Raw genomic sequence first — 24769 nt, 5'->3', positions numbered from 1 at the left:
TTATTCTGTCAACACTTTAAATATTTCACACCACTCTCTTCTTGCCTGTATGGTTCCTGAGGAGAAGTCAGTTGTAATTCTTATCTGGAGATAAATCTCACAGTATTGTGGGGACCTACCTCTGCCTGGGTTCCCCTGGGGTTTTTAACTCTTAGAGTATGCCAGGACTTCAGAAATTTATCAATTACAGTTAGGTTTTCCTGTCCTGACACTGTTTCCTATGGCAGTTTGTGAGTCTCTGCTCTGGCCAGCAGTGCCTTGTTGTATTTGCCTACCTGTGTCTCCAACTTCAGAGACAGTGGTTTCCCTTGTGTCCTCACCTCTTAGGGATCCAAGAAGAGTTATTGATTTTTCAGCCTATTAACTTTTCACTTGTTAGGACGGTGTGGTGACCTATATGTGGAATTCCCCCCTTTTTTTAACCATAAGATTTCTCCTTTAAGTTAAATTTGTCTTATGCCTTGTAATTTATTTTAAAAATTGATTAAATATACAAACAAAATATTTATTTAATAATAAAATTGTAAAATTGAGGCTTTCTTTGGGATCATTTCTTGCAGGATATTTTATGTAGCTAAAAAAAATAGGACAATGAATTTCAACTCTGCCCCTGATGAGCTGTGTGATAAGATCTTAAGCAAGTCCCTAAGCCTCAGTTTCCCCATCTGTAAATCAAGGACAATAATATATACTTTAAGCCATTATTCTCATTATTCTGAAGAGTAAATGAATTAATGTATGCAAATTGCCAAATAGGGCATTGCATAGTTGCTCAATTATGTTACTATTGTTGCTATTTCATATCTTTAGTCTTTTAGAAAATAACATGATTAATCAATTGACTAGAATAACATGGCCTAACAGATAACACATAGATCATTTATACTGTCCATGACAGTGCCTATGATAGCTGCTTTGACAATGGAAATCACCAATGTTAATATATGACTTAAAAGTAGATATCAATTTATTCACATTGGTCAACTGTAATTTGCCTATACACTGCACATATAGTAAGTAATATTTTGATATATAACTGTAGGTTTTTTTTCCTCCCACTGCTTCCTTGCACTACGTACCTTTTCCTGATCATTTAGATAATAGAACTTAGCAGGCTAGAGTCAGGACACAACTACTCAGAATTTAGAAGTCATTTATCAGCTTTGAGCTTCACATTAGGCTTTTGAAAGAGTCCACAGTAGGCACAATAGTGTTAAAATCATAGCTTTCCTTTGCAGAACACGGGGCATTTTGAGAGAAAAATTTGCTGAGCTCCAAAGCACTGAGAGACTTGAAAGACTCATTTTATACCAGGAATCAAAGAGTCAGGAAGAATTCGTGAGTAGAATAACAGGCCCCAAAGAGGTAAAATTTGTCCTACATACAGAAAAAGAGAAGTAAACATGAGCAGAAGAGATCTTGTGATTGGGTGAGGAGGCTGACCACATTAATTAGAGACAACAACTGCAGTTGTGGCATAGGCAAACTCCTCAAGACCAAGAAGATGGGTTACAGCTCTGCAGAGGCCAGTGAGAATGCTGCTTGGACAAGGACCCTTCCCCTGATGACAAACAATGTAAGTGTACTGCCCATCCCCTGCTCCAGGAATTTAGACTACCTCCAAGAAGAAAATGAGAAGAAGGAGAATCTGACTGAATGATTACTCAAAATAGACTGAGTTGTCAGGCAAAAGTGTATGTGACAAAGGCCATTAAGCAGAAGAGCTCATATTCTAATCTAGATTCAGCTATAGAGAAATTTAAAAAATTACTTCATTTTCTAACTGCAGAGTTTATGATTATGTTGAGATATCATATCCACTAACTATATGATCAGGCTTGAGGATACCTCAAGTTTTAGTTCTTCTTGGTTAATCTGAAAGCCTCCATCATCTGAAATGATTTTCAAGATTAGAAGGAGAAAGGAAAGAAAAGAATTTCTCTTTCAAATAATTCTTTCATCTGTCACAAAATTTAAAATAGGTACATGTATTGTTATCATGGGTATTTCAGAAAACTACATTAAAAACAACTTTCTCAAATAGAACACATTATCTTAAGCAGATTAAACCTATTTTTCTATCTTAATTTAAAAATAATTTTCACAAACATAACTCAAGGTGTTTAGCTATCACGTACAAATATTTTGAAACCTATTATAAGCTTAAAAAGTTTAGAAAGCTAGAATTTTTCTATTATAAACTGTAAATAAAATTATAAAGTATAATTATAAAAATAACCTTTTAAATATGCAAAATACACTGAAATATGTTTATATCATCAGCCTTTGTGTCAGCCTTGTCTTCCGCCGAGCATAGTGGATACTCTCTACAATCTGCAGGTTTAACCATTTTTAGTCTAACTGCATTTCTGAGTCATGCACCAAGGCTGATTGTGTTAACAGCAAAGATATTTGACATGTTAGCCATATTGAGCCATGCTAATTCATAATAGGATTATTAATGTTAGACATAACAAGATTATTTATGTCAGGTTTTATATCAGCTATCCTCTTACTTAGTCGTAGGCACAAAGAAAGGTGAGGAGAAAATGGACTTGAGATACCTTTTTGATGTTGTTGCTTTGAAAGCATTAAGTCCTAAAAGTAAATATTTAAAAACCATTATCCTCAATATTTTTTTTGTTTCTAAAAATTTGATTCAATGGAGCCATAAGAAGGAGCATTTTTATCTTAGTATCAAGTTAAATTTTGAAATGTTGCCATGGGCATAGTATATGACTTCCAGTGAGAAAAAATACATGGTAGTGTATACTGGTTAATATTCTTTTTTTAAGAGCTCATATTTGCCTTGCACGATGCTATAACATCAATTTCATCACAGAATATTACTAACAAATTTACAGACAGAAAAGTAAACAAAAAATTTTATGCATTGCAACACTCTAAAATTATGTTATCTAATAACAAAGAAAAAAATGATTGCCACCTTCAGAATAAAAAACTGAGTAAAGTACCTGAAGCACTGAACATATAATAACATTATTATAAATGTCAATATTTATGGACTACTGTGAAGGCAGTGGTAAAAAAGCAAGTTTTAATAAAATGTTTGAAACAATCATTTAAAATAAATCATTTAAAATAAATCATTTAAAATAAATCATTATAACTTCAAGTGTTTCCTTCTAAATTTTTACCTCATATGATAGTGCAAACAACACATTTATAAAATAAGAATCATGAGTACAGTTTATCTTATACACTTAAAATGTTTATATAGAATCTTGCACTATTCTGACATAAGCATTCCTATTGTCTCTCTACTGTTGTCAATTGTAGGCTTGGAAGGTAAACAGGTAACTGATTCAAAAAAAAAAAAAGAGAGAGAGAGAAAATACATCTGTTATTAAGACAGACCTCTGGTAGTAGATGCTGGTTGTTAAGAATCCAAAGAATTTTCTGTTTTGTTGGCATAGTCTATGTTCTACATTGCCCTTTAGCCACGTTAGTATTTCATTCCAATGCGTTTTCTCAGTTCAGCTGCAGTTTTTTCCAGTTGTTGAATGTTCGATTGCCATTGTCTTCTATTTGACTGAAGCTTGTTCACTTGACAATGCAAACGCTTAAGAATTGCATTATATCTCTTATGTTGTACCTATTAAAACAAGAGTACACATCCTGAATCTCCCCTCTGCTTTTCCCCCACCAAAGGTCACTCGTTTTGTTTCCAAGTTCCTGCCTTAGCTCAGACCTTCTTTACCGTTATTATACCATGGGTCCTTTTGACAATATGGTGAAGACTATGGACTCCTCAGAATAATGCTTTTAATGCATAAAATAAGACATACATGATTACAAAAAAATAAATTATATCAAAATACAGCTCTGCAACAGCATCAGGGGAATGGGGACAGAGACATCAAATTGCTACCATAAAGACAAAGTGAAAACTTGTCAACTGACACTTCACATAAAGTTCTATAAACTTTATGTTGTTCTAAGTTTTCATTTTTGTTAATTCTTTAAGTTCAGATAATTCATTGAAACTGGTGAACTAACCCTGCTAATATGTTTACAAAATAAAAAATGACTTGAAAAGGATTAGAAATAAATTAATATAAAATGAAACATCATATTAGATGTGAAACTATATTCAAAAAAAGATTTTTTATACATTGAATATACTTAAGAGGATATATATTTATATCTATATTTCTATATAAAAACATACATATCCACTATACATAATATATTTATATATTATATCCACTGGTATATACAATAGAATATATTCATAAGAAGAGAATAGTTGCTGAATGTGCACATACTGCTGTTCATAGAATATATTCATAGCAATAAAATAACTAAAACAAATTTTTGTTTAATCAGTAAATTTGGTCAGTTGCATAGTAGCATGTTTCTAAAATTATTCTTCAGTAGTAAGCTATGAAACTAATACACAATGGATCAGACTAGAGATGTGCAAGGTACCCTTAGTGGGACTCCAGATCACCAGTCATAGCTAGATGTCACAAAAGGTATTAATACACCTAAAGAAAGAATATATCATTAGAAGAGGTTTTGTGAAGAATGTAGCACACACATAGGAAAGTTAAGGAGTCATGTGCTGGTAGGAACTGATTATCTGACAAGTATAATTGTGTTATGGGGATTGGCTCCTTGAGCACCCAGAGCCAGAGTCCAAGAACATTCAAACTCAGATGACTGACTTGATTTCCATGCTCACTAACCAACCCCTGCCTTCCAATGTAGTTCCCTTACAGGGAGAAGCACCAATGGCTGACACAAGTTATCTGGTTTCCTTGAGAATTTTATTATTGTAAATTAATAAGCTGATATTTGAGTTATCAGTTTCTTGTGAACTGATACATCAGTTTCTTGTGAACTTACTAGCATCTCTCTATGTCTAAGCAACTCTGGGATACTAACAAGATTAAGTTTCTAAGCTCACAAGGCTAAAAGGCAGTTTGGCCAAGAAGTGACTTTATTTTTTTCTTTTTCACATGCCAATATTTCATTTGTCTTATTTTGTATTATTTTAATTCCAGCTAGTTAACATACAATGTTATATTAGTTTCAGGTGTACAATATAGTTACTGAACAATTCCATACATCATGGAGTGCTCATCATGACAGGTGCACTCCTTAATCCCCATCACCTATTTCACCCATCCCCCCCCACCTGTTTCCCTCTGGTAACTAACTAGAATTTAAATAAAAACTTGAAATTAACAAATAAACAACCCCCCCCATGCATACAACAAATGAACAAAGGGAAAAGAGAGAGAGAGAGGGAGAGAGACAAGAAGTGACTTTGTAAAGGCAAAGTTCACATTGTGAGCCTTCTTGAAAGTCAGCCATTTGTTCAGCCTCTACTGATAACATTCAGACTTTGAGATGTGTCTTAATGTTCAAATTTGATTATCTGTAGGCAGCCAAGGATGTAAATGGTTCTGTACAGATAGTAACTTTTTGCCTCTAGGAAGTGGATGGGCCACTACTCTCATTTAGTTACTGTTTCTGGCTAGGAAGAAACAAGCAATAATGAAGGAGAGGTGGTGGTCACAAAACACAGTGGCAAAAAGAAAACAAGGCCCTGTATAAGCCAAATCTGACCTCATCCACTACTGTTTTCTTCCTTCCCTCCATTCTAGCCACACTGCTCTTCTAATCTCTGAGCCCAGGAATGGTCTCATCTTAAGACCTTTGCCCTTGCATTTACTTTTTCCTGGAAAGCTCTCACTCAGATCTGCAAGCCTAGCTCCTTCACTTCTTTTAGGATTTTGCTGAAAGAGACCTTCTCAGTGCAGCTTTTGATGGCTAGAAGATATAATATTTCATCTTCTCTCTCCTTACACCATATTACATATTCCCTTCTCTGCTCCATTTTTTTGTCCTTAATCCTATCCTTAGCTAACATGCCATATATTTTACTTACATATATTGTTTATGTCTATGTCTCCAACTAGAATGCAAGTTCAGGAGGACATATATCATTAGAAGGGGTTTTGTAAGGAATGTAGCACACACATAGAAAAGTGAAGGAGTCATGTACTATTTGAGACAGTTTTTGAAAATCAAATGGCTGCTACCCTATTTTGAGAAGAATGTTATATAAAATATATTGCTAAATTCCATATTGTTCATATACAGAGAACAAATTGGTGGTTGCTGAGGGGAGACTGGATGGGGGATGGGTAAAGTAGGTAAAGGGGATTAAGAATGCATTTATTGTGATGAGCACTGAGTAATGTATAAAACTGATATATTCATACCCAAAATGATGTTGTTATGTTATGTTATGATGTTATGAAGTCTGTATGCTAATCAAATTTCAGTTTAAAAAAAGAACACCTCATCTATAGGGAGAAAAACAATTTGGATGACAGGATTTTTCATCAGAAATCATGGAAGTCAGAAAGAAGTGGCACAGCATTTTTCAAATGAGGAAAGAACTTTCAACCCAGAATTATTTTATTTTATTTTATTTTTTTATATTTAATATAATTTATTGTCAAATTGGTTTCCATACAACACCCAGTGCTCATCCCAACAGATGCCCTCCTTAATGCCCATCACCCACTTTCCCCTCTCCCCCACCCCCCCATCAACATTCAGTTTGTTCTCAGTTCTTAAGAGTCTCTTATGGTTTGCCTCCTTCCCTCTCTGTAACTTTTTCCCCTCTTCCGCTCCCCCCGATCTTCTGTTAAGTTTCTCAGGACCCACATATGAGTGAAAACATATTCAACCCAGAATTCTATATGCATCAAAGATATCCGTCAGGAGTGAAGGGGAAACCAAGACACTCTCAGATGAAAAAAAACTAAAACACTTTGTCACCAGCAGACCTATTCTAAAAGAATGAATTTATTTTTCTAAAGAGACAGGAAATGATAAAAGAAGGAATTTTAGAGCATCAGGTAGGAAAGAAGAATATGGTAGAGCAAAAATATAGGTAAACAAAATAGACAAAAGAAGAGGTTACAGCTACAGGGTATGATGTTTCCTTTTTGAGGTGATGAAAATTTCTAAAATTAAATGTGGCAATGGTCAGAAATTATTGATAAATATACTAAAAACCATTGAATTATGCACTCTCAATGGATTAATTATATGGTATGCGAGTTCTATCTCAATGAAGTTGTTTTTAAAAACCAGAATAGTGGTAGCCTGGGGGAAGGAGCACAGAAGAACTCCATAAGCATGATGGGTAAGTGTTCTATCCTGATCTAGGTGATGGTAATAACAGGTGTAAATATATATCTTAGTCAAAATTAGTCAAACTAAACCCTTTCATTTGTGTACCTACTCTTACAACTCTTACCTCAAGAAAGAATATTAGAGTTTAAAATTACTAGGTAATTTCAAAATCCTTTCCAAAATACTTTTTACCAATTTACACTCATACCAACAGTATATTAAAATGTAGGTACTCCACAGAGAACTCCCTTCAGATGTAACTTGAATTGATCTTCTGCACAACATATCATAGTGAAACTGGCAAAATACAAAGATAAAGAGAGAATCCTGGAAGCAGCTAGGGATAAATGGGCCTTAACATACCAGGGTAGACACTTAAGGTTAGTAGCAGACCTATCTACTGAAAGTTGGCAGGCCAGAAAGAGTGGCAGGAAATTTTCAATGTAATGAACAGGAAAAAGATTCAGCCAAGAATCCTGTATCCAGCAAGCCTGTCATTCAGAATAGAAAGAGAGATAACGGTTTTCCCAAACAAACAAAAACTAAAGGAATTCATCACCACTAAATCAGCCCTACAAGAGATCCTAAGGGAGACGCTGTGAGTGAAAGATTGCAAGGACCACAAAGGACCAGACACATCACTACAAGCATAAAACTTACAGATAACACAATGACTCTAAACCCATATCTTTCAGTAATAACACTGAATGTAATGGACCAAATGCTCCAATAAAAAGACATAGGGTATCAGAATGTATAAAAAAACAAGACCCATTTTTTTGCTGTCTACAAGAGACCCATTTTAGACCTGAGGACACCTTCAGATTGAAAGTGAGGGGATGGAGAACCATCTATCATGCTACTGGAAGTTAAAAGAAAGCTGGAGTAGCCATACTTACATCAGACAAACTAGACTTTAAACTAAAGACTGTAACAAGAGATGAAGAAAGGCATTACATAATAATTACAGGGTCTATCCATCAGGAAAAGCTAACAATTATGAGTGTCGATTCACTGAATTTGGGAGCACCCAAATATATAAAACAATCACAAACATAAGCAATCTTATTGGTAAGAATGTAGTAATTGCAAGGGACTTTAATACTCCACTTACAACAATGGACAGATCATCTAGACAGAAAACAGATAAAGAAACAAGGGCCCTGAATCATAACTGGACCAGATGGACTTGACAGATATATTTAGAACTTTTCATCCTAAAGCAGCAGAATATACATTTTTCTCAAGTTCACATGGAACATTCTCCAAGATAGATCACATACTGGGTCACAAAACAGCCCACAATAAATACAGAAGAATTGAGATCATACCATGCACACTTTCAGATCATAATGCTATGAAACTTGAAAACAACCACAGGAAAAACTTTGGAAAACCTCCAAATGCATGGAGGTAAAAGAACATTGTATTAAGGAATGAATGGGTCAACCAGTCAATTAAAGAAGAAATCAAGAAATATATAGAAACAAATGAAAATGAAAACACAATAACCCAAACTCTTTGAGATGCAGCAAGGCAGTCCTAGGAGAAAAATACATTGTAATCCAGGCCTATCTCAAGAAACACGAAAAATCCCAAATACAAAATCTAACAGCACACCTAAAGGAACCAGAAGCAGAATAACAAAGAAACCCCAAACCAGCATAAGAAGAGAAATAATAAAGATCAAAGCATAACTAAACAATATAGAATTAAAAAAAACAACAACAGTAGAACAGATCAATGAAACGAAGAGTTGACATGTTGCAAAAATAAACAAAATTGACAAACCTCTAGCCAGGCTTCTCAAAAAGAGAGAGGAAGAGGATCCAAATAGATAAAATCATGAATTAAGATGGATTTCTCACAACCAATCCCTCAGAAATACAAGCAATTATAAGAGAATAGTAGGAAAAATTACATGCCAACAACTGGACAACCTGGAAGAAATGGACAAATTCCTAACACCCACACACTACCAAAACTCAAACCAGGAGAAATAGAAAATTTTAACAAACCCATAACTAGTGAAGAAATTGAATCAGTTATCAAAAATCTCCCAACAAATAAGAGTCCTGGACCCGATGGCTTGCCTGGGGAATTCTACCAGACATTTAAAGCGGAGTTAATACCTACCATTCTCAAGCTGTCCCAAAAAGGAGAAATGGAAGGAAAACTTCCAGACTCATTCTATGAAGCCAGCATTACTTTGATTCCTAAACCACACAGAGACCCCACAAAAAAGGAGAACTACGAGCCAATATCCCTGATGAACATGGATGCAAAAATTCTCAACAAGATACTAGCAAATCGAATTCAACAGCATATAAAAAGAATTATTCACCATGATCAAGTGCGATTCATTCCTGGGCTGCAGGGCTGGTTCAACATTCACAAATCAATCAGTGTGATCCATCACATTAACAGAAGAAAAGATAAGAAACATGATCCTATCAATAGATGCAGAAAAAGCATTTGATAAAATACAACATCCTTTCGTAATAAAAACCCTCAAGAAAGTTGGGATAGAAGGAACATACTTAAACATCATAAAAGTCATATATGAAAAGCCCACAGCTAGTATTATCCTCAATGGGAAAGACTGAAAGCTTTTCCCCTGAGATCAGGAACACGACAGGGATGTCCACTCTAACCACTGTTGTTTAACATAGTGTTGGAAGTCCTAGCATCAGCAATCAGACAACAAAATGAAATAAAAAGCATGAAAACTGGTAAAGAAGAAGTCAAACCTTCACTTTTCGCAAACGACATGATACTCTACATGGAAAACCCAAAAGACTCCACCAAAAGACTCCTAGAAGTGATACATGAATTCAGCAAAGTCGCAGGATACAAAATCAACGTACAGAAATCAGTTGCATTTGTATACACCAATAACGAAGCAACAGAAAGAAATAAAGAAACTGATCTCACTTACAATTTCACCAAGAACCATAAAATACATAGGAATAAACCTAACCAAAGATGTAAAAGGTCTGTATGCTGAAAACTATAGAAAGCTTATGAAGGACTGAAGAAGACACAAAGAAATGGGAAAACATTCCATGCTCTTGGATTGGAAGAATAAACATTGTTAAGATGTCAGTACTACCCAAAGCAATCTACCCATTCAATGCAATCCCAGTCAGAGTGCACAGAGCTAGAATAAACATCCTAAAATTTGTATGGAACCACAAAAGACCCCAAATAGCCAAAGTAATGTTGAAAAAGAAAACCAAAGCGGGAGGCATCACAATCCCGGACTTCAGCCTCTACTACAAAGCTGTAATCATCAAGACAGTATATGGTATTGGCACAAAAACAGACACATAGACCAATGGAATAGAATATAGAACCCAGAATTGGACCCACACATGTATGGCTGACTAATCTTTGACAAAGCAGGGAAGAGGATCCAATGGAAAAAAGTCTCTTTAGCAAATAGTGCTGAGAGAACTGGACAGCAACATGCAGAAGAATGAAACTGGACAACTTTCTTACACCATACACAAAAATAGACTCAAACTGGATGAAAGACCTAAATGTGAGGCAGGAAACCATCAAAACCCTCGAGGAGAAAACAGGCAACAATCTCTTTGACCTCAGCCACAGCAACTTCTTAATCGACACATCTCTGAAGGCAAGGGAAATAAAAGCAAAAATGAACTATTGGGACCTCATCAAGATAAAAAGCTTCTGCACAGCAAAGGAAACAATCAACAAGATGAAAAGGCAACCAACGGAATGGGAAAAGATGTTTGCAGATGACATACCAGATAAAGGGCTAGTATGCAAAATCTGTAAAGAACTTATCAAACTCCACACCCAAAAAGCAAATAATCCAGTGAAGAAATGGGCAGAAGACATGAATAGACACTTTTCCAAAGAAGACACCCAGATGGCCAACAAGCACATGAAAAGATGCTTAATGTCACGCATTATCAGGGAAATACAAATCAAAGCCACACTGAGATACCACCTCACACCTGCCAGAGTGGCTAAAATTAACAAATCAGGAAACAACAGATGTTGGCAAGGATGTGGAGAAATGGGAACCCTCTTGCACTGTTGGTGGAAATGCAAACTGGTGCAGCCACTCTGGAAAACAGTGTGGAGTTTCCTCAAAAAGTTAAAAATAGACCTACCCTACCACCCAGCAATAGCACTATTAGGAATTTATCCAAGGGACACAGGAGTGCTGATGCATAGGGGCATATGTACCCCAATGTTTATAGCAGCATTTTCAACAATAACAAAATTATGGAAAGAGCCTAAATGTCCATCAAGTGACAAATGGATAAAGAAGATGGTTTATATATACAATGGAATACTACTTGGCAATGAGAAAGAATGAAATCTTGCCATTTGCAGCAACATAGATGGAACTGGAGGGTATTATGCTAAGTGAAATAAGTCAGAGAAAGACAGATATCATATGTTTTCATTCATATGTGGATCCTGAGAAATTAACAGAAGATCATGGGGGAAGGGAAGGGGAAAGAGAAAAAGTTACAGAGAGGGAGTGAGGCAAACTATAAGAGACTCTTAAAGACTGAGAACAAACTGAGGGTTGATGGGGGGTGGGGGAGAGGGGAAAGTAGGTGATGGGCATGGAGGAGCGTACATGCTGGGATGAGCACTGGGTGTTGTATGGAAATCAATTTGACGATAAATTATATTAAAATGTACACACACACACACACACACAATAGAATACTACTTGGCAATGAGAAAGAATGAATTCTCACCATTTGCAGCAATGTGGATGGAACTAGAAGGTATTATGCTGAGTGAAATAAGTCAGAGAAGGACAGATCATGTTTTCACTCATCTGTGGATCTTGAGAAACTTAAGAGACATCCATGAAAATTAGTTACAAGCAGAGAAGAAGGGAGACAAACCATAAGAGACTCTTAAATACAGAGAACAAAGTGAGGGTGGATGGGAGGGTGGGGGAGAGGGGAAAATGGGTGATGGGCATTAAGGAAGGCACTTGTTGGGATGAGCACTGGGTGTTGTATGTAAGCCAATTTGAGAATAAATTGTATTTAAAAATAATAAAATTCAGGTGCTCCATATCTTCCCAACTGTAATATTGATAATCTAAGGGACTAAATATGGGACCCCATTGTGGTTTTAATTATCAATCCATTATTATTAATTAGGTTTGTCAATTTTACCAGTGTTTTTGGATATTCATGTTTCAAAAAATAAGACTTCTCATATTTTACCCAGTGTTCTACTGGCTTGTTTGACATCTTTTATCTCTTAGTCACTTGTATAAATTACAAATACCTGCTCTCTATGAGTCTTATCTTCTTTATTGTAATGGTACATTTTAATAATCCAGAAATTTATGATATTGTCAAAAGCAATATTTAATCATGCAGTTGTATGTGTGTGTGTGTGTGTGTGTGTGTGTGTGTGTGTCTTTTAAAAGAAATAGTTCTCTGACACAAATGGTTAAGTTTGTCTCATATATTGTCTTGAATCTTCCTGGATGTAGTTGTATGTGTTATAAGACAGAAATATAATTTTATTTCCAAATTTGCTTTATTTTCCCATATGGCTAACTTATTTTGTTTGTACCATTTATGATGGATTATATCCGGAGTCTTTTTTCTATTTCATTAATCATTGTACTTCTATTTTGATGCTGCTGATAGTGTCTTACTGTTTCCAGTTTTATAATAAATCTTGATCCAGAAGGTAAAAAAGTAATCATTTATTTAGGTTACTACTAAATATATGATAAAGTAATGGTATTTCTTAGAAAAATGTTTTGTAAAGGTGAGGATTTTTATCTTCAAATTCCTCAGATGCTTTTTTATTGTGTTAAATTAGCCACAAGCAAACATATCTTTTTAGTTTTCAAATTAATGTCTTAAGGGTGAAAATCATTTATTTCACATAATATTTCACATATTATTTCAAATAATAATTTCACATAATAATTTCAAATAATAAATAATTTTTTATTTCCTCAACAACATATTCTTTTCTATTTTTGTTCTCCATTTATTTAAATCATAATGGTCATAGAAGTCTACTAGTGGTACCCCCAATTTAATTTCATTTTCAATTTTGCATATCAGTTTTTTTATTTGATTCTTAATAATTGAAAGCGTGAAGTCAGAAAGGATTAGGATACTAATGACTTCCATTGCCTTTTACTCTATTTTAAGGAGTTTCTGATGTCTATCTAGTAACTCGATAGCCTCTACTTTCTAGCTATTAATTGAGTACCAAGTTGTTGATGGAATGAGACCTGGAATAATTCCCAGCCACATTTAAAATTTTTTTTAAGTATTTATTTATTTATTTATTTATTTATTTATTTATTTATTTAGAGCATGCGCATGCACACACACAAGTGGAGGAGGGGCAGAGAGAGGGAGAGAGAACCCAGGCTCTGCGCCTTCAGTGAAACCCAGATGTGAGATCATGACCTGAGCCAAAGTCAAGAGTGGGATGCTTCACCAACTGAGCCACACAGGCACCCTCCCAGGCCATATTTTAATAGGAATGAGTGTTTTCCTTTTTGAATACATTTCACATATTTAAGTATCTGAATGAGAGAGTTATTTCTGGTAATGATTTGAACTTTATTGTTTTTTATAGTTCTTTTTTGTTCTCTAGCTGTTTTAGGAATTGAAAATAAACTATGGAAATTATAAATATAGTATATGTTAAGAAATGATACCATAAAACATTGAAATCCAGATAATTAAGACTTACCTCTATTTCCTTTCTTAATTTTTCATGTGTCTTTTCTTCTTCCTCAAGAAAGAAAGTTTTTTCAATGATAGATTCTTTTACAGCTATAATTTTAGCCTTCAGCTTTATAATGTCTTCCTGCATATTTATAAAATTTAAAATATACAAGTCAAACAATGAAGGATCAATATAAGTCCAACATTTTCAATGTTTCTATAATTTAAAAAAACTAGACATCATATTTAATTTTGGTAAACAGGATTAGAACATTACTTCTATAGGTACAAAGAATAAAGAACTGTTATTCAAACAAATAAACCTTTGATTTAAAGACATAAAATTAAAACTAAATGTAGATAAGACATAAAAAATAAGTGGTAGTCATAGTGGCAATTGCCCAGCAACAGTATAAAGGATACTTTTAAATTCTCTAGCAAGAAATGATAGATATTTTAAATTTATATCTCCCCATCTTCAAACAATACTCTAAAAAATAGAAAATGCTTAAGGTGCAATTATTAATTGATGCTGTTTGTATAACAGCATTACGCGTACTAAATTGATTTGAATTGGTTGTATCCATTAGCTTAAGCTAGGGCTTCAACGTTTTTGTGAGTCACCAGTTTCTGCAAAAAAAATGGATTAATTGTTCACTGCAATTCTGTTTGAATTTTTTTATTAATCCACAGGGGATTTGAGAACAATTCCTTTATGCATTTGTTCATTTGGCATAGTTGTTATATAACTCATGTATTTAAGTTTTTAGAAGTTGTGAAAATAGTTTCTAAATCTAGTTAAAGCAGCTATGGGTGTTTTATTAAGTTAATGATAAATTTATCACTTAATAAGTGTGCTTGAAAAAAGGAGTAATAGAAAAACCTTTGGTAAGTGATATTTCAAACCTGTACTTGTTTTATGTGGTTTCCTTCTGGATTTTTGAGATTTTGCATAAGTTCCTCTTTCATTGTTTTTAGTTTTCTAACAAGATCTTGTTTTTCATGGAGTGTAGTCATGAATGACCTTTTGCTTCCAACTTCCCACAAACTATCTTTATGCTCTTTTATTTTTGCATAATATTCATTATATCTTATCATGTGTTCCTCAAAGTCTTCTTGAGCTCCTTCTATGTCAAATTTAAGCTTTACATTTTCTGTATGTAAGGATTTGATTTGAGTTTCCAGGTTCCCACACTGTAGTTTGGTATTCTCGATGGCAGCATCTTGCTGATAAATTTGCCTTTCTGTTTCTTTAGTTTCTGCAGAGACAGATGCTATTTGTTTTTCAAGCTCATGGAGTTCATCCTGTAAAATATTTCAATATTATTATTATTATTAATTTATGATACTCAAAAGAGGATACTATTGTTTTGATCCATAATTCATGTTGTAAAATCACAACATAAAAATACATATTTATCAGATATTGAAAAACTGTTATACAAAAAGAACCATTCAATAAGTAACAAATTATCTTATAATCTTGAAGTGAGTCCAGAATTACATATTTCTTACTTTTTAATGGTCATCTAATTCAAAATATTAAAATTTATCGTTTGTGTTAACATTTCATATTAAAATGTACTTTACAATCATTTAAATAATATATTTATGGAATCAGAAGTATGCACTGAAGAAAGATAATATGATGAAAATTATAAAGCCCTAGGTTAAAAATCAAAAGATCTATATTCTAGGGCCCTTACTGCCATTTACTAGTTGGTATGATCATATATAGCAAACTTAATTGCCCTATCTAAACCTAAACCTCACTTTATTCATTTATAAATAAGTATAAAGATGTCTGCCTTACCTCTCTGGGGCAGTTGGCACTTCTCACCAGCACCTCCTTTTTTTTTTTAATGTTTTATTTATTTTTAAGAGAGCATAAGTGGGGGAGGAGCAGAGAGAGAGGACAGAAGATCCAAAGCAGGCTCTAAGCTGACAGCAGCGAGCCTGATGTAGGGCTTGAACTCAGGAACTCCTAGATCATGACCTGAGTTGGAGTCGGATGCTCAACTGACTGAGCCACCCAGGTGCACCACCAGCACCTCCTTTTTATTTTTTTAATTATTATTTTTAATATAATTTATTGTCATATTGGTTTCCGTACAACACCCAGTACTCATCCTAACAAGTGCCCTCCTCAATGCTCATCACCCACTTTCCCCTCTCCTCCACCCCGCATCAACCCTCAGTTTGTTCTCATTATCCAAGAGTCTCTTATGGTTTGCCTCCTTCCCTCTCTGTAATTGTTTTTCCCCTTCCCTTCCCCCATGATCTTCTGTTAAGTTTCTCAAGATCCACATATGAGTGAAAACACATGGTATCTGTCTTTCTCTGACTTATTTCACTTAGCCTAATACCCTCCAGTTCCATCTATGTTGCTGCAAATGGCAAGATTTCATTCTTTCTTATTGCCAAGTAGTATTCCATTGTGCATATAAACCACATCTTCTTTATCCATTCGTCACTTGATGGACATTTAAGCTCTTTCCATAATTTGGCTATTGTTGAAAATGCTGCTATAAACATTGGGATACATGTACCCCTATGCATCAGCACTCCTGTATCCCTTGGGTAAATTCCTAGTAGTGTTATTGCTGGCTCATAGGGTAGTTCTATTTTTAACTTTTTGAGGAACCTCTACAGTTTTCCAGAGAGGTTGCACCAGTTTGCATTCCCACCAACAGCAGCACCTCCTTTTTAAAACATAGTTTTCACACCACCATTCTTCTCTGGTTCTCCTCAGATACCTGAACATTCCTTCTCAATCTCAGTCATTCCTTCAAATATAGGTCTTCCTCAGGGTGCAACCATTGTCATCTCCTCCTCTCATTCTATGTATATTCCTTGGGTAATCTTACCCATACTTACATCTAGAGCTACATATATGCCAATGATTCACAGAACATAACTGGCTGTTAAGTCCTATACCCAGGTATCACTGGCCATTTCAAATTCACCACGTCTCCAAATCAGACTAATCTTTCTCCCCTTCCGATCGTGTTCTTCCTTGCATTACTTATCTATTGTCAGGATCACAAAACCTCAGTGACATACAACAATACATATTTATTGCTCACAGCTGGAATGGGCTAGATGCTGACATTGGTTAGATTTGTTCAAATGTCTGAGAATTGACTGGCTGTAAGATGGTTTGGCTTGGCTGACTGGGCTGGCCATGATGTCTTGGCTTTGCTTCATATATATCTTACCCTCTAGTGGGCCAGACCAGGCATATCCTTCCCATGATGATAGCAGGTGCAAAAGAATGGAAGCATCCTTTTTATGGAATTACGGAAGAGCTTTTTCAAGCTTCTATTCATAACATCTGTTAACATCCCAGCTAGTCATATGATGCAACTCACAGTCAAAGGGTAACAGTATGCCCACCCATGGTAATGATACATGGGGAAGGGTATGAATACAGACAAGGATGAAGAATTGGGACCAAATATGTGAATTACCATACCCCTGGATTCCCAAACTAATTAACGAATGGTACTACTTTGGGAGCCATCCCTAATTATTTCCTTCTCCTTATTATCTATATCTGTTAATCAAATTTTATAGATCCTCCCTCCAAAACAACTCTGCAGACCATCATCCATCCTTTTTTTTTTTTTTTTTTTTTGTCTAGTATGGCCATTCTCTTTAAATAAATTTTTAATTTTGGGAAGGGGCAATGCATTAAAAAGTCAGACCAAGTTATCGTTTTCCTGGCAGAGACAAGAAAGAGAAAAATACAATATGTTGAGGAACCTCTATTTTTATCTCCAGTTCTGATATTTCAAATACCCACTTGATTTTTTTATTTGGATACCCAATAGACATCTCAACTATACATGTTCAGAAAATAATTGACACACCCAATATGTTCCTCCCCTAGTCTTCCCGATTTCAATAAATTGCACCACCTTATACCTAGATACTCAAGACCTACAATTCATTCTTGATTCTTCCCTTTACCTAACTCCCCACAGCCTAATTCAGCAAAACTTGATGGTTGGGCCTCCAAAATAAAATCCCACATTCACTTCTGACCAATTTCTTTATTGTGGCCGGACTCCTGCCTGGTCTCCCTATTTCCATCCCCCCCCCCCCCCCGCCACACATCTGAGCTCCATATATCAGGCAGAAGAATCTTTCAAAAACATAAATCATATCATGTTACTTCCCAGCTCAGAACCTTCCAGTGGTTTCCTATTGCATTAATAATAAAATTCAAATTCCTTAATGTAGCTTACAAAGCTATATATCCTCTAGCCACTATTTACTGTGCCATCCCTCTCACATTCTACTCTCGCCTCCTCCACCTTCCTTTCTGTTTATTAAATGTGCCTAATGACTTTCTATTGGAGAGTAATTGTGATCTCAACCTTAGATGTGTCTACCTTTAGTTATTACCTATTGGGGTCTTTGTCTTCCACAATTCAGTTTTATTATTACTCTTCAAATAGTCTTCTCTGAATTAAAATATAGATTGACCATCCATCCTTCTACTTGCATTACTCTCTATACATTATTGTATTTCCTTTGAAACACATCAATTAATGGAATTACCTTTTTTGTTTTATTTCTTTATTGCCTGCCTCCCCTGACTAGAAAGTAAGCCCCCTGGGTGCAGTAACCTTGTCTATTTTCTTTACTATTATGTTCTCAGGTCTTAAAATTGTACCTAGTACAAAGAAGGTGCTCAATAAATATTAAATGATTGAATGAATGATGCACAGGGACACATGCACTGCCAATTAGATGAGGCTATTAACACTATTAATCAATATGGGGAAAGATATTTCCACTGATTTGGTAATCATTTCTTCTCTCTCCTGGACTAATAGGTTATTAATGTTTCTCCCTGGCTTTAGTCAATTCCTCCTTCAATCCATTTCTTTCACTAGAACTATATTTTTTGTTCTCCTCCCTCTCCTCCCCTTCTTCTTCATGCCCAATGCCTCCTCCTCCTTTTACGTCTCCTCTTTCTTCTTCTGTCCCTTCTTCTTCCCCTCTCCCTCTTCTCTTTTTTTGTTTATAGACTTATTGAGGTAGAATTTACATAAACTGCACATATTTAAACTTTACAATTTGATGAGTTTTGATTTATTTTTATGCTCTTGAGACCACCACAATTAAGATAATAAACATCCATTACCAACGAGCTTCCTCCTGCTGCTTTGCAATCCATCCTTCCTCCCCATCTCTCCATTCTCAGACAACCATTTATTTTCTGTCTCTTACTAAAGATAAGTTTGCATTTTCAAGAATTTTTTATAAATACATTATCACAATATATACTTTTTAAGTCTTACTTCTTTCAGCATAATTACTTTTAGATACCACTGTATTGTTATACGTATCATTAGTTCTTCCTTTTTATTGATGAGTAGCATTCCGTTGTATGGGTATACCACACTTTGTTCTGATGGGTATTTTCGTTGTATGCAGTTTTCCAGTGAGTATACACTTTCATTTCTCTTGGGTAAACAAATATCTAGAAGCTGAATGGCTGAGTTATACAGTAAATATATTTTAACCTTTTAAGAAACTGTGAACTGTTTCCTAAGTGGTTGTATTTACATTCCGAATAACAGGATCTGAGAGTTCCAATTCTTCCATATCTTGCATCTTCTTTACAATACCTGGTATGGTCAGTCTTTTTAAATTTAGTCATTCCAGTGGTATAGAGTAGTATCTCATGATGATTATAATTTGCATTTCCTTAATGATGAATATTGATATTATCTTTTCATTTGCTTGTCTTTTGTAATATCTTCTTTAATAAAATGACTATTCAAATATTTTGTCCAGGTTTTAATTGGGTTGTTTGCCTTCCTGAGTTGTAGGATTTGTTTACATACTGTAACTATAAACACATTGTCATATGTGTTTTCAAATAATTTTCCCAGTCTATGACAATCCAAATGTCCATAGGGCCCCAACAAATATACCATATATTCATTTTTAAAAGTGTCTCTTGAGTAGAAATTTAAAAATATTTCCGATGAAGTCCAATTTTTAAATTTTTGTGTCCTATTTAAGACATCTTTAACCAAACTCAGTATCACTAAACTTTTCTCCTATGTTTTTTCCTAGACATTTTATAGCTTTAATTCTTACACTTAGGCTGCTAATCCATTTTGAGTTAATTTTTCCATGTGGTATGAGGTGAAAATTGAGGTTCACTTTTTTTGCATGTGGCTGTCCTCTACCATTGTTGAAAGATTATTCTTTCTCTAAAGGATGGTCTTTGCACCTGCCTTAGCCAGCTTGGCTGTTATAAAAAAATACCATAGATTAGGTGGCTTAAATAACAAGCATTTATTTCTACAATTCTGAGAAATCAAGGTGCCAGCAGATTCAGTTCCTGGTGATGACCTTGTTTCTGGTTTGCCGATGGTTGCCTTCTTCCTGTGTCCTCATGTGGAAAACAGAGTTCTGGTTTCTCTTCCTCTTCTTTTTTTTTAAACCTTTTTTTTTTAAGGCTTATTTATTTTTGAGAGAGAGAGAAAGTGCTGGTAGGGGAGGAACAGAGAGAGGGAGAAACACACACAGAATCCGAAGCAGGCTCCAGACTCTGAGCTGTCAGTATAGAGCCTGACACGGGTTCAAACTCATGAACTGGGAGATCATGACTTGTGGTCAGATGCTTAACCGACTGAGCCACCCAGGCGCCCCTTTTCCTCCTCTTCTTATAAGGACAGTAACTCTATTATAGTGGCACCACCCTCATAAAGTCACCCAAATCTTACTTTCCAAAGGCCATACCTCAAAATTTCATCACACTAGAGGAAACACAAACATTCAATCCATAATAGCACCTTTGAAATCAATCGATATGTGTGGGGCTATTACTGAATACTCTGTTCTGTTCAATGGATCTGTAGGTCTATCATTATTCCTTATCATACTGTCCTGATTGCTCTATAATAAATCTTTAAGTCAGGTAACATATGAACTTCTACATTGTTTTTCTTTTTCAAAATTGTTTTGGCTATTCTACGTCCTTTCCATTTTCATATGAGTTTTAGAATCAGCAATTTCTCAAAAAAAAAAAAAAAAAAGCCTGCTGGGATTTTGATTAGAATTGCTTTTAAACTATAGATAAAATTGAAAGAACTTACATGTTAACAATACTGACTCTTCTGACTCTTGAAAATGGCATATCTCTCTATTTATTTAGGTCTTTATTTTCTCTCATCAGTGTTTTCAGCATACCAGTCTTAAGACAAATTGTCTTTGTCTGCTTGGGCTGCCATAGCAAAATACCATAGACTCAGTAGCTTAAATAACAGACATTTATTTCTCATGGTTCTAAAGGCTGAAAGTGTGTCAGCATGGTTGGGTTCTGGTGAGAGCTCTCTTCTTGGCTTGCAGACAGCCACCCTCTCACTGTATCCTCACAGCAGAAAAAGAGAGAGAGCAAGCTCTCTGGTGTTTCTTCTTACAATGGCACTACTCATGTCAGGAGGATGACTTCATCTAGGCCTAATTACCTCCTAAACCCCCCATCTCCAGATACAATCACATTGGGGGTTAGGGCTACAACATATGAATTTGGGTGAGGGGGACACAAACATTCAGCCCATAACACAAACCTTTTGTCACATTTACCTATAAGTAAATGATAATGCTACTGTAAATGATATTGCTATTTAAATTTTAATTTCTGGTTGTTTCTTTCATATACTGAAATACAATTGATATTTATATACTAATCTTGTACCCTGCAACCTTCGTAAACTCACTTATTAGTCCTAATCTGTTTTTTTTAAAGATTCCTTAGGATTTTCTAAAGATAATCATGCTACTTGTGAATAAAAGTGGTTTACTTCCTCCTTTCCGATATGGATGCCTTTTATTTATTTTCCTTTCATGATTGCACTTTTTTGAACCAGCAGTATGACAGAAAGAAAAGAAGTGGTAAAAGCATACATCCTTGCCTTGTTCCTGATCTTAAGGGAGAAACAGTCTTTTGCCATTAGGTATGAAGTTGGCTGTAAGATTCATAAATGGATATATATGCCCTTTTTAGATTAAGGAAGTTCTACTCCTAATTTGCTGAGAGTTTTTATCATGAATGGATGTTGGATTATGAAAAGTGTTTTTTATGCATCTATAATTCTCTTTCTAAAATATAAAGGTAATCATTTGCAAACCCATCAAAACCTTCCCATCACCTTTAGAATACATCCAGGTTTCTGATCACAGTATATATCTCCCACCATGTCTCAAAACACACCCTATGCTATACTGCCACCAAACTACATGTACAGTTGACCCTTGAACCACACAGATTTGCACTGCATGGGTCCACTTATAGGAAGATACACACACAGTACTGTCCACTATAGGAAGATTTATACACACACACACACACACACACACACACACAGTACAGTACTGGAAACGTATTTTCTCTTTCTTGTGATTTTCTTAATGACATTTTTTCTCTAGCTTACTTTATTGTAAGAACACAGTAATTAATACGTATAACCTACAAAATATGTGTTAATAGATTGTTTATGTTATTGGTTAAGTCTTCTCGTCAACAATAGGCTATTAATAGTTAAGTTTTTGAGGAGTCAAAAGTTATATATGTTAGGGGTGGGCGCCCCTAACACTCTGTTATTCAAGGGTCAACTGTAGGTCTATGAATGTATCAGTGTATCAATGCTACTTCATGCACCTGTGGATTTTCTTAGGATCTTGCCTGGATGTCTGGAATACCATCCTCCTTAGCACCTAACCCTTAAACCTGTCCCAGATACCCAATTATCCAAGTGAATCCCAACTATCTTCTTTTTTTAAAGACTTAAAAATTGTTTTAATTTTATTTGAGAGAGAGAGAGAGAGAGAGAGAGAGAGCGAGTGAGCAAACAGGGGAGAGGGGCAGAAGGAAAGAGGGAGAGAATCCCAAACAGGTTTCATGCTCAGCACTGACAAGGGGCTCGATACCACAACCCTGGGATCATGACCTGATCCAAAAATCAAAGAGTCAGATGCTCAAGTGACATAGCCACCCAGACGTCCCTTCAGCTGTCTTCTTTTAAATTCAACTGAAAAATCACTTTGTGATCACTCCTTTTTCAGTGTTAAATCTGCCTCTACTGTTGACATTACTACCCTGCATATAATTATGTATTTATTTGTCTTCCTCATAAATAGATGATGAGCAACTTAAGAGTGAGGACAATGCTTGGCAAAATACTTAATAGAAAGTAAGCCCTGAATATAAGTGAAATAACATTTGTGCAACTTATTGAAGATTGAGAAGTTTTACGGATAATTTCTTTATAAACTGCTAAGACATTATTATTTTTGTATTATATTCTATTACAAAAAATATATTCTTTTCTAAAAGTGACTAATGCAATGCAGATATTTGTAGGAGATCCGTATTACCATGAGAGTATGATTATCATCATCATATGAATGATGAACTAATACCTAAAGCCAATATCAAAATCCAGCTCTATACTGTCCACCAGGGCCCCAGCAGGATACTTTACACATATTTACAAATATTAATTCATTTAATCCTCATGAAACTTCTAAGTAGGTCATATGATTATCTCCATTTTACAAATAGGAAAATGGAAGCACAAAGAAATTAAACCATGGAGCTAAAGGTAGCAAACTTTGTCTTTCAAACTAGGCAGCTGGGCTCTAGAGCCTATTCTTTTCATTTCCATATATATTTAATAATAAACTTTACAAAGCAGATAGTAAAGATACGGTTTCCATTTTTGCTTCTTTAGCTATATTAACAGAATATAGTTCATCTAAATGTGCTGCATGCCAAACAACAACAACAAAACAAAAAACAAGTATGGCTTCCAGATTCCTTGCAGTGGAATCATGAATATATTATGAAATATAAGGAACACAAAAATGTTTCTTATCAACTTGAAATGTTCACTGACAACTATAACTCACAAGCCATGGCTTTAAAAATACTAGCTTAGGGGCTCCTGGTTGGCTCAGTCGGTTAAGCATCTGACTTTGGCTCAGGTCATGATCTCATGGTCCGTGAGTTCGAGCCCCACGTCGGGCTCTGTGCTGACAGCTCAGAGCCTGGAGCCTGCTTCAGATTCTGTGTCTCCCTCTTTCTCTGCCTCTCCCCTGGTTGCTTGCTCACTCTCTCTCTCTCTCTCTCTCTCTCTCAAAAATAAACAAAAACAAAAAAATTTTTAAAACCCACTAGCTTAAAAACTTAACTTTTCTTCAATTTAACATTTTAGAAAAAACTATCAAATAGCAGTGAATTTAAAATAATTCTATGTGATAGATGGGTTTTATATGTACATACTACAGTTGCAATGACATTGCTGAATCCTTGTATATTGGGTGTGCAAAATGTTCCATGACACTGGAATACTTGTATACACTTCATTTAGGGATAAAAGATTAAGAAGGAGTAAACATGAAAAATAGAAGTTTAGAAATTGCCTCCCCAAATTAAGTATCCTCAATAACTTCTCTATTAATAATTTAATATAGTTTTAAAGACAGTAAAGGCTCATTTAAAAACTATATGAAATAGGTTACCTGCAAATGGAATAGAACTTTTTTATTTTTTTCTATCTCTGATGTTTGTGATTGTTGTTGCTTTGCAACTTGCTCTACAGCAGCAGTTAATGAAGATGTGCCTCGGTTAGCCAGAGCTAGACAAAAGAATAAAGTACGTAATACAAATTTAAGTGTAAACACTCAAAGAAAATTAGTGTTTCTTTATTCAAAGTTATGAAAAATGTGATGTTTCTCATCAATAAAGTAGATTTAGGGTTGATAATATTCCCTTTCTGACCATAAACAAAACCAAAATCAAATGCCATAATAATACACAATTCAGAATCACCTACTGTAATGTT

At 35.0% G+C, this 24769-nt stretch overlaps 1 protein-coding gene across 5 annotated transcripts in view; it reads right to left on the bottom strand.

Annotated features, from left to right (window-relative positions):
- CCDC122 (coiled-coil domain containing 122) overlaps positions 1-24769 on the bottom strand; it is a 72064-nt gene that overhangs the window by 37743 nt on the left and 9552 nt on the right. For 2 of the 5 annotated variants that reach the window (XR_008295637.1, XR_008295634.1), the window contains exons 2-5: positions 24447-24562; positions 14802-15200; positions 13921-14037; positions 3379-3616 (exon numbers count right to left, since the gene is read on the bottom strand). Coding sequence is in view for 3 of the 5 variants with exons in the window: in XM_053215959.1 (XP_053071934.1) it covers positions 3467-3616; positions 13921-14037; positions 14802-15200; positions 24447-24562 (782 nt within the window). In the remaining 2 variants the exon portion in view is untranslated. Of the gene's footprint in view, positions 1-3036; positions 3617-13920; positions 14038-14801; positions 15201-24446; positions 24563-24769 lie in introns of those variants that run through there. The other 3 variants (XM_053215959.1, XM_053215955.1, XM_053215963.1) reach the window with 2 other exon arrangements.

The sequence above is a fragment of the Acinonyx jubatus genome, chromosome A1 (genome assembly GCF_027475565.1).
Source record: "Acinonyx jubatus isolate Ajub_Pintada_27869175 chromosome A1, VMU_Ajub_asm_v1.0, whole genome shotgun sequence".
Taxonomy (NCBI): Eukaryota; Metazoa; Chordata; class Mammalia; order Carnivora; family Felidae; genus Acinonyx; species Acinonyx jubatus.
This window is presented reverse-complemented; position numbering and strand designations above follow the sequence as displayed.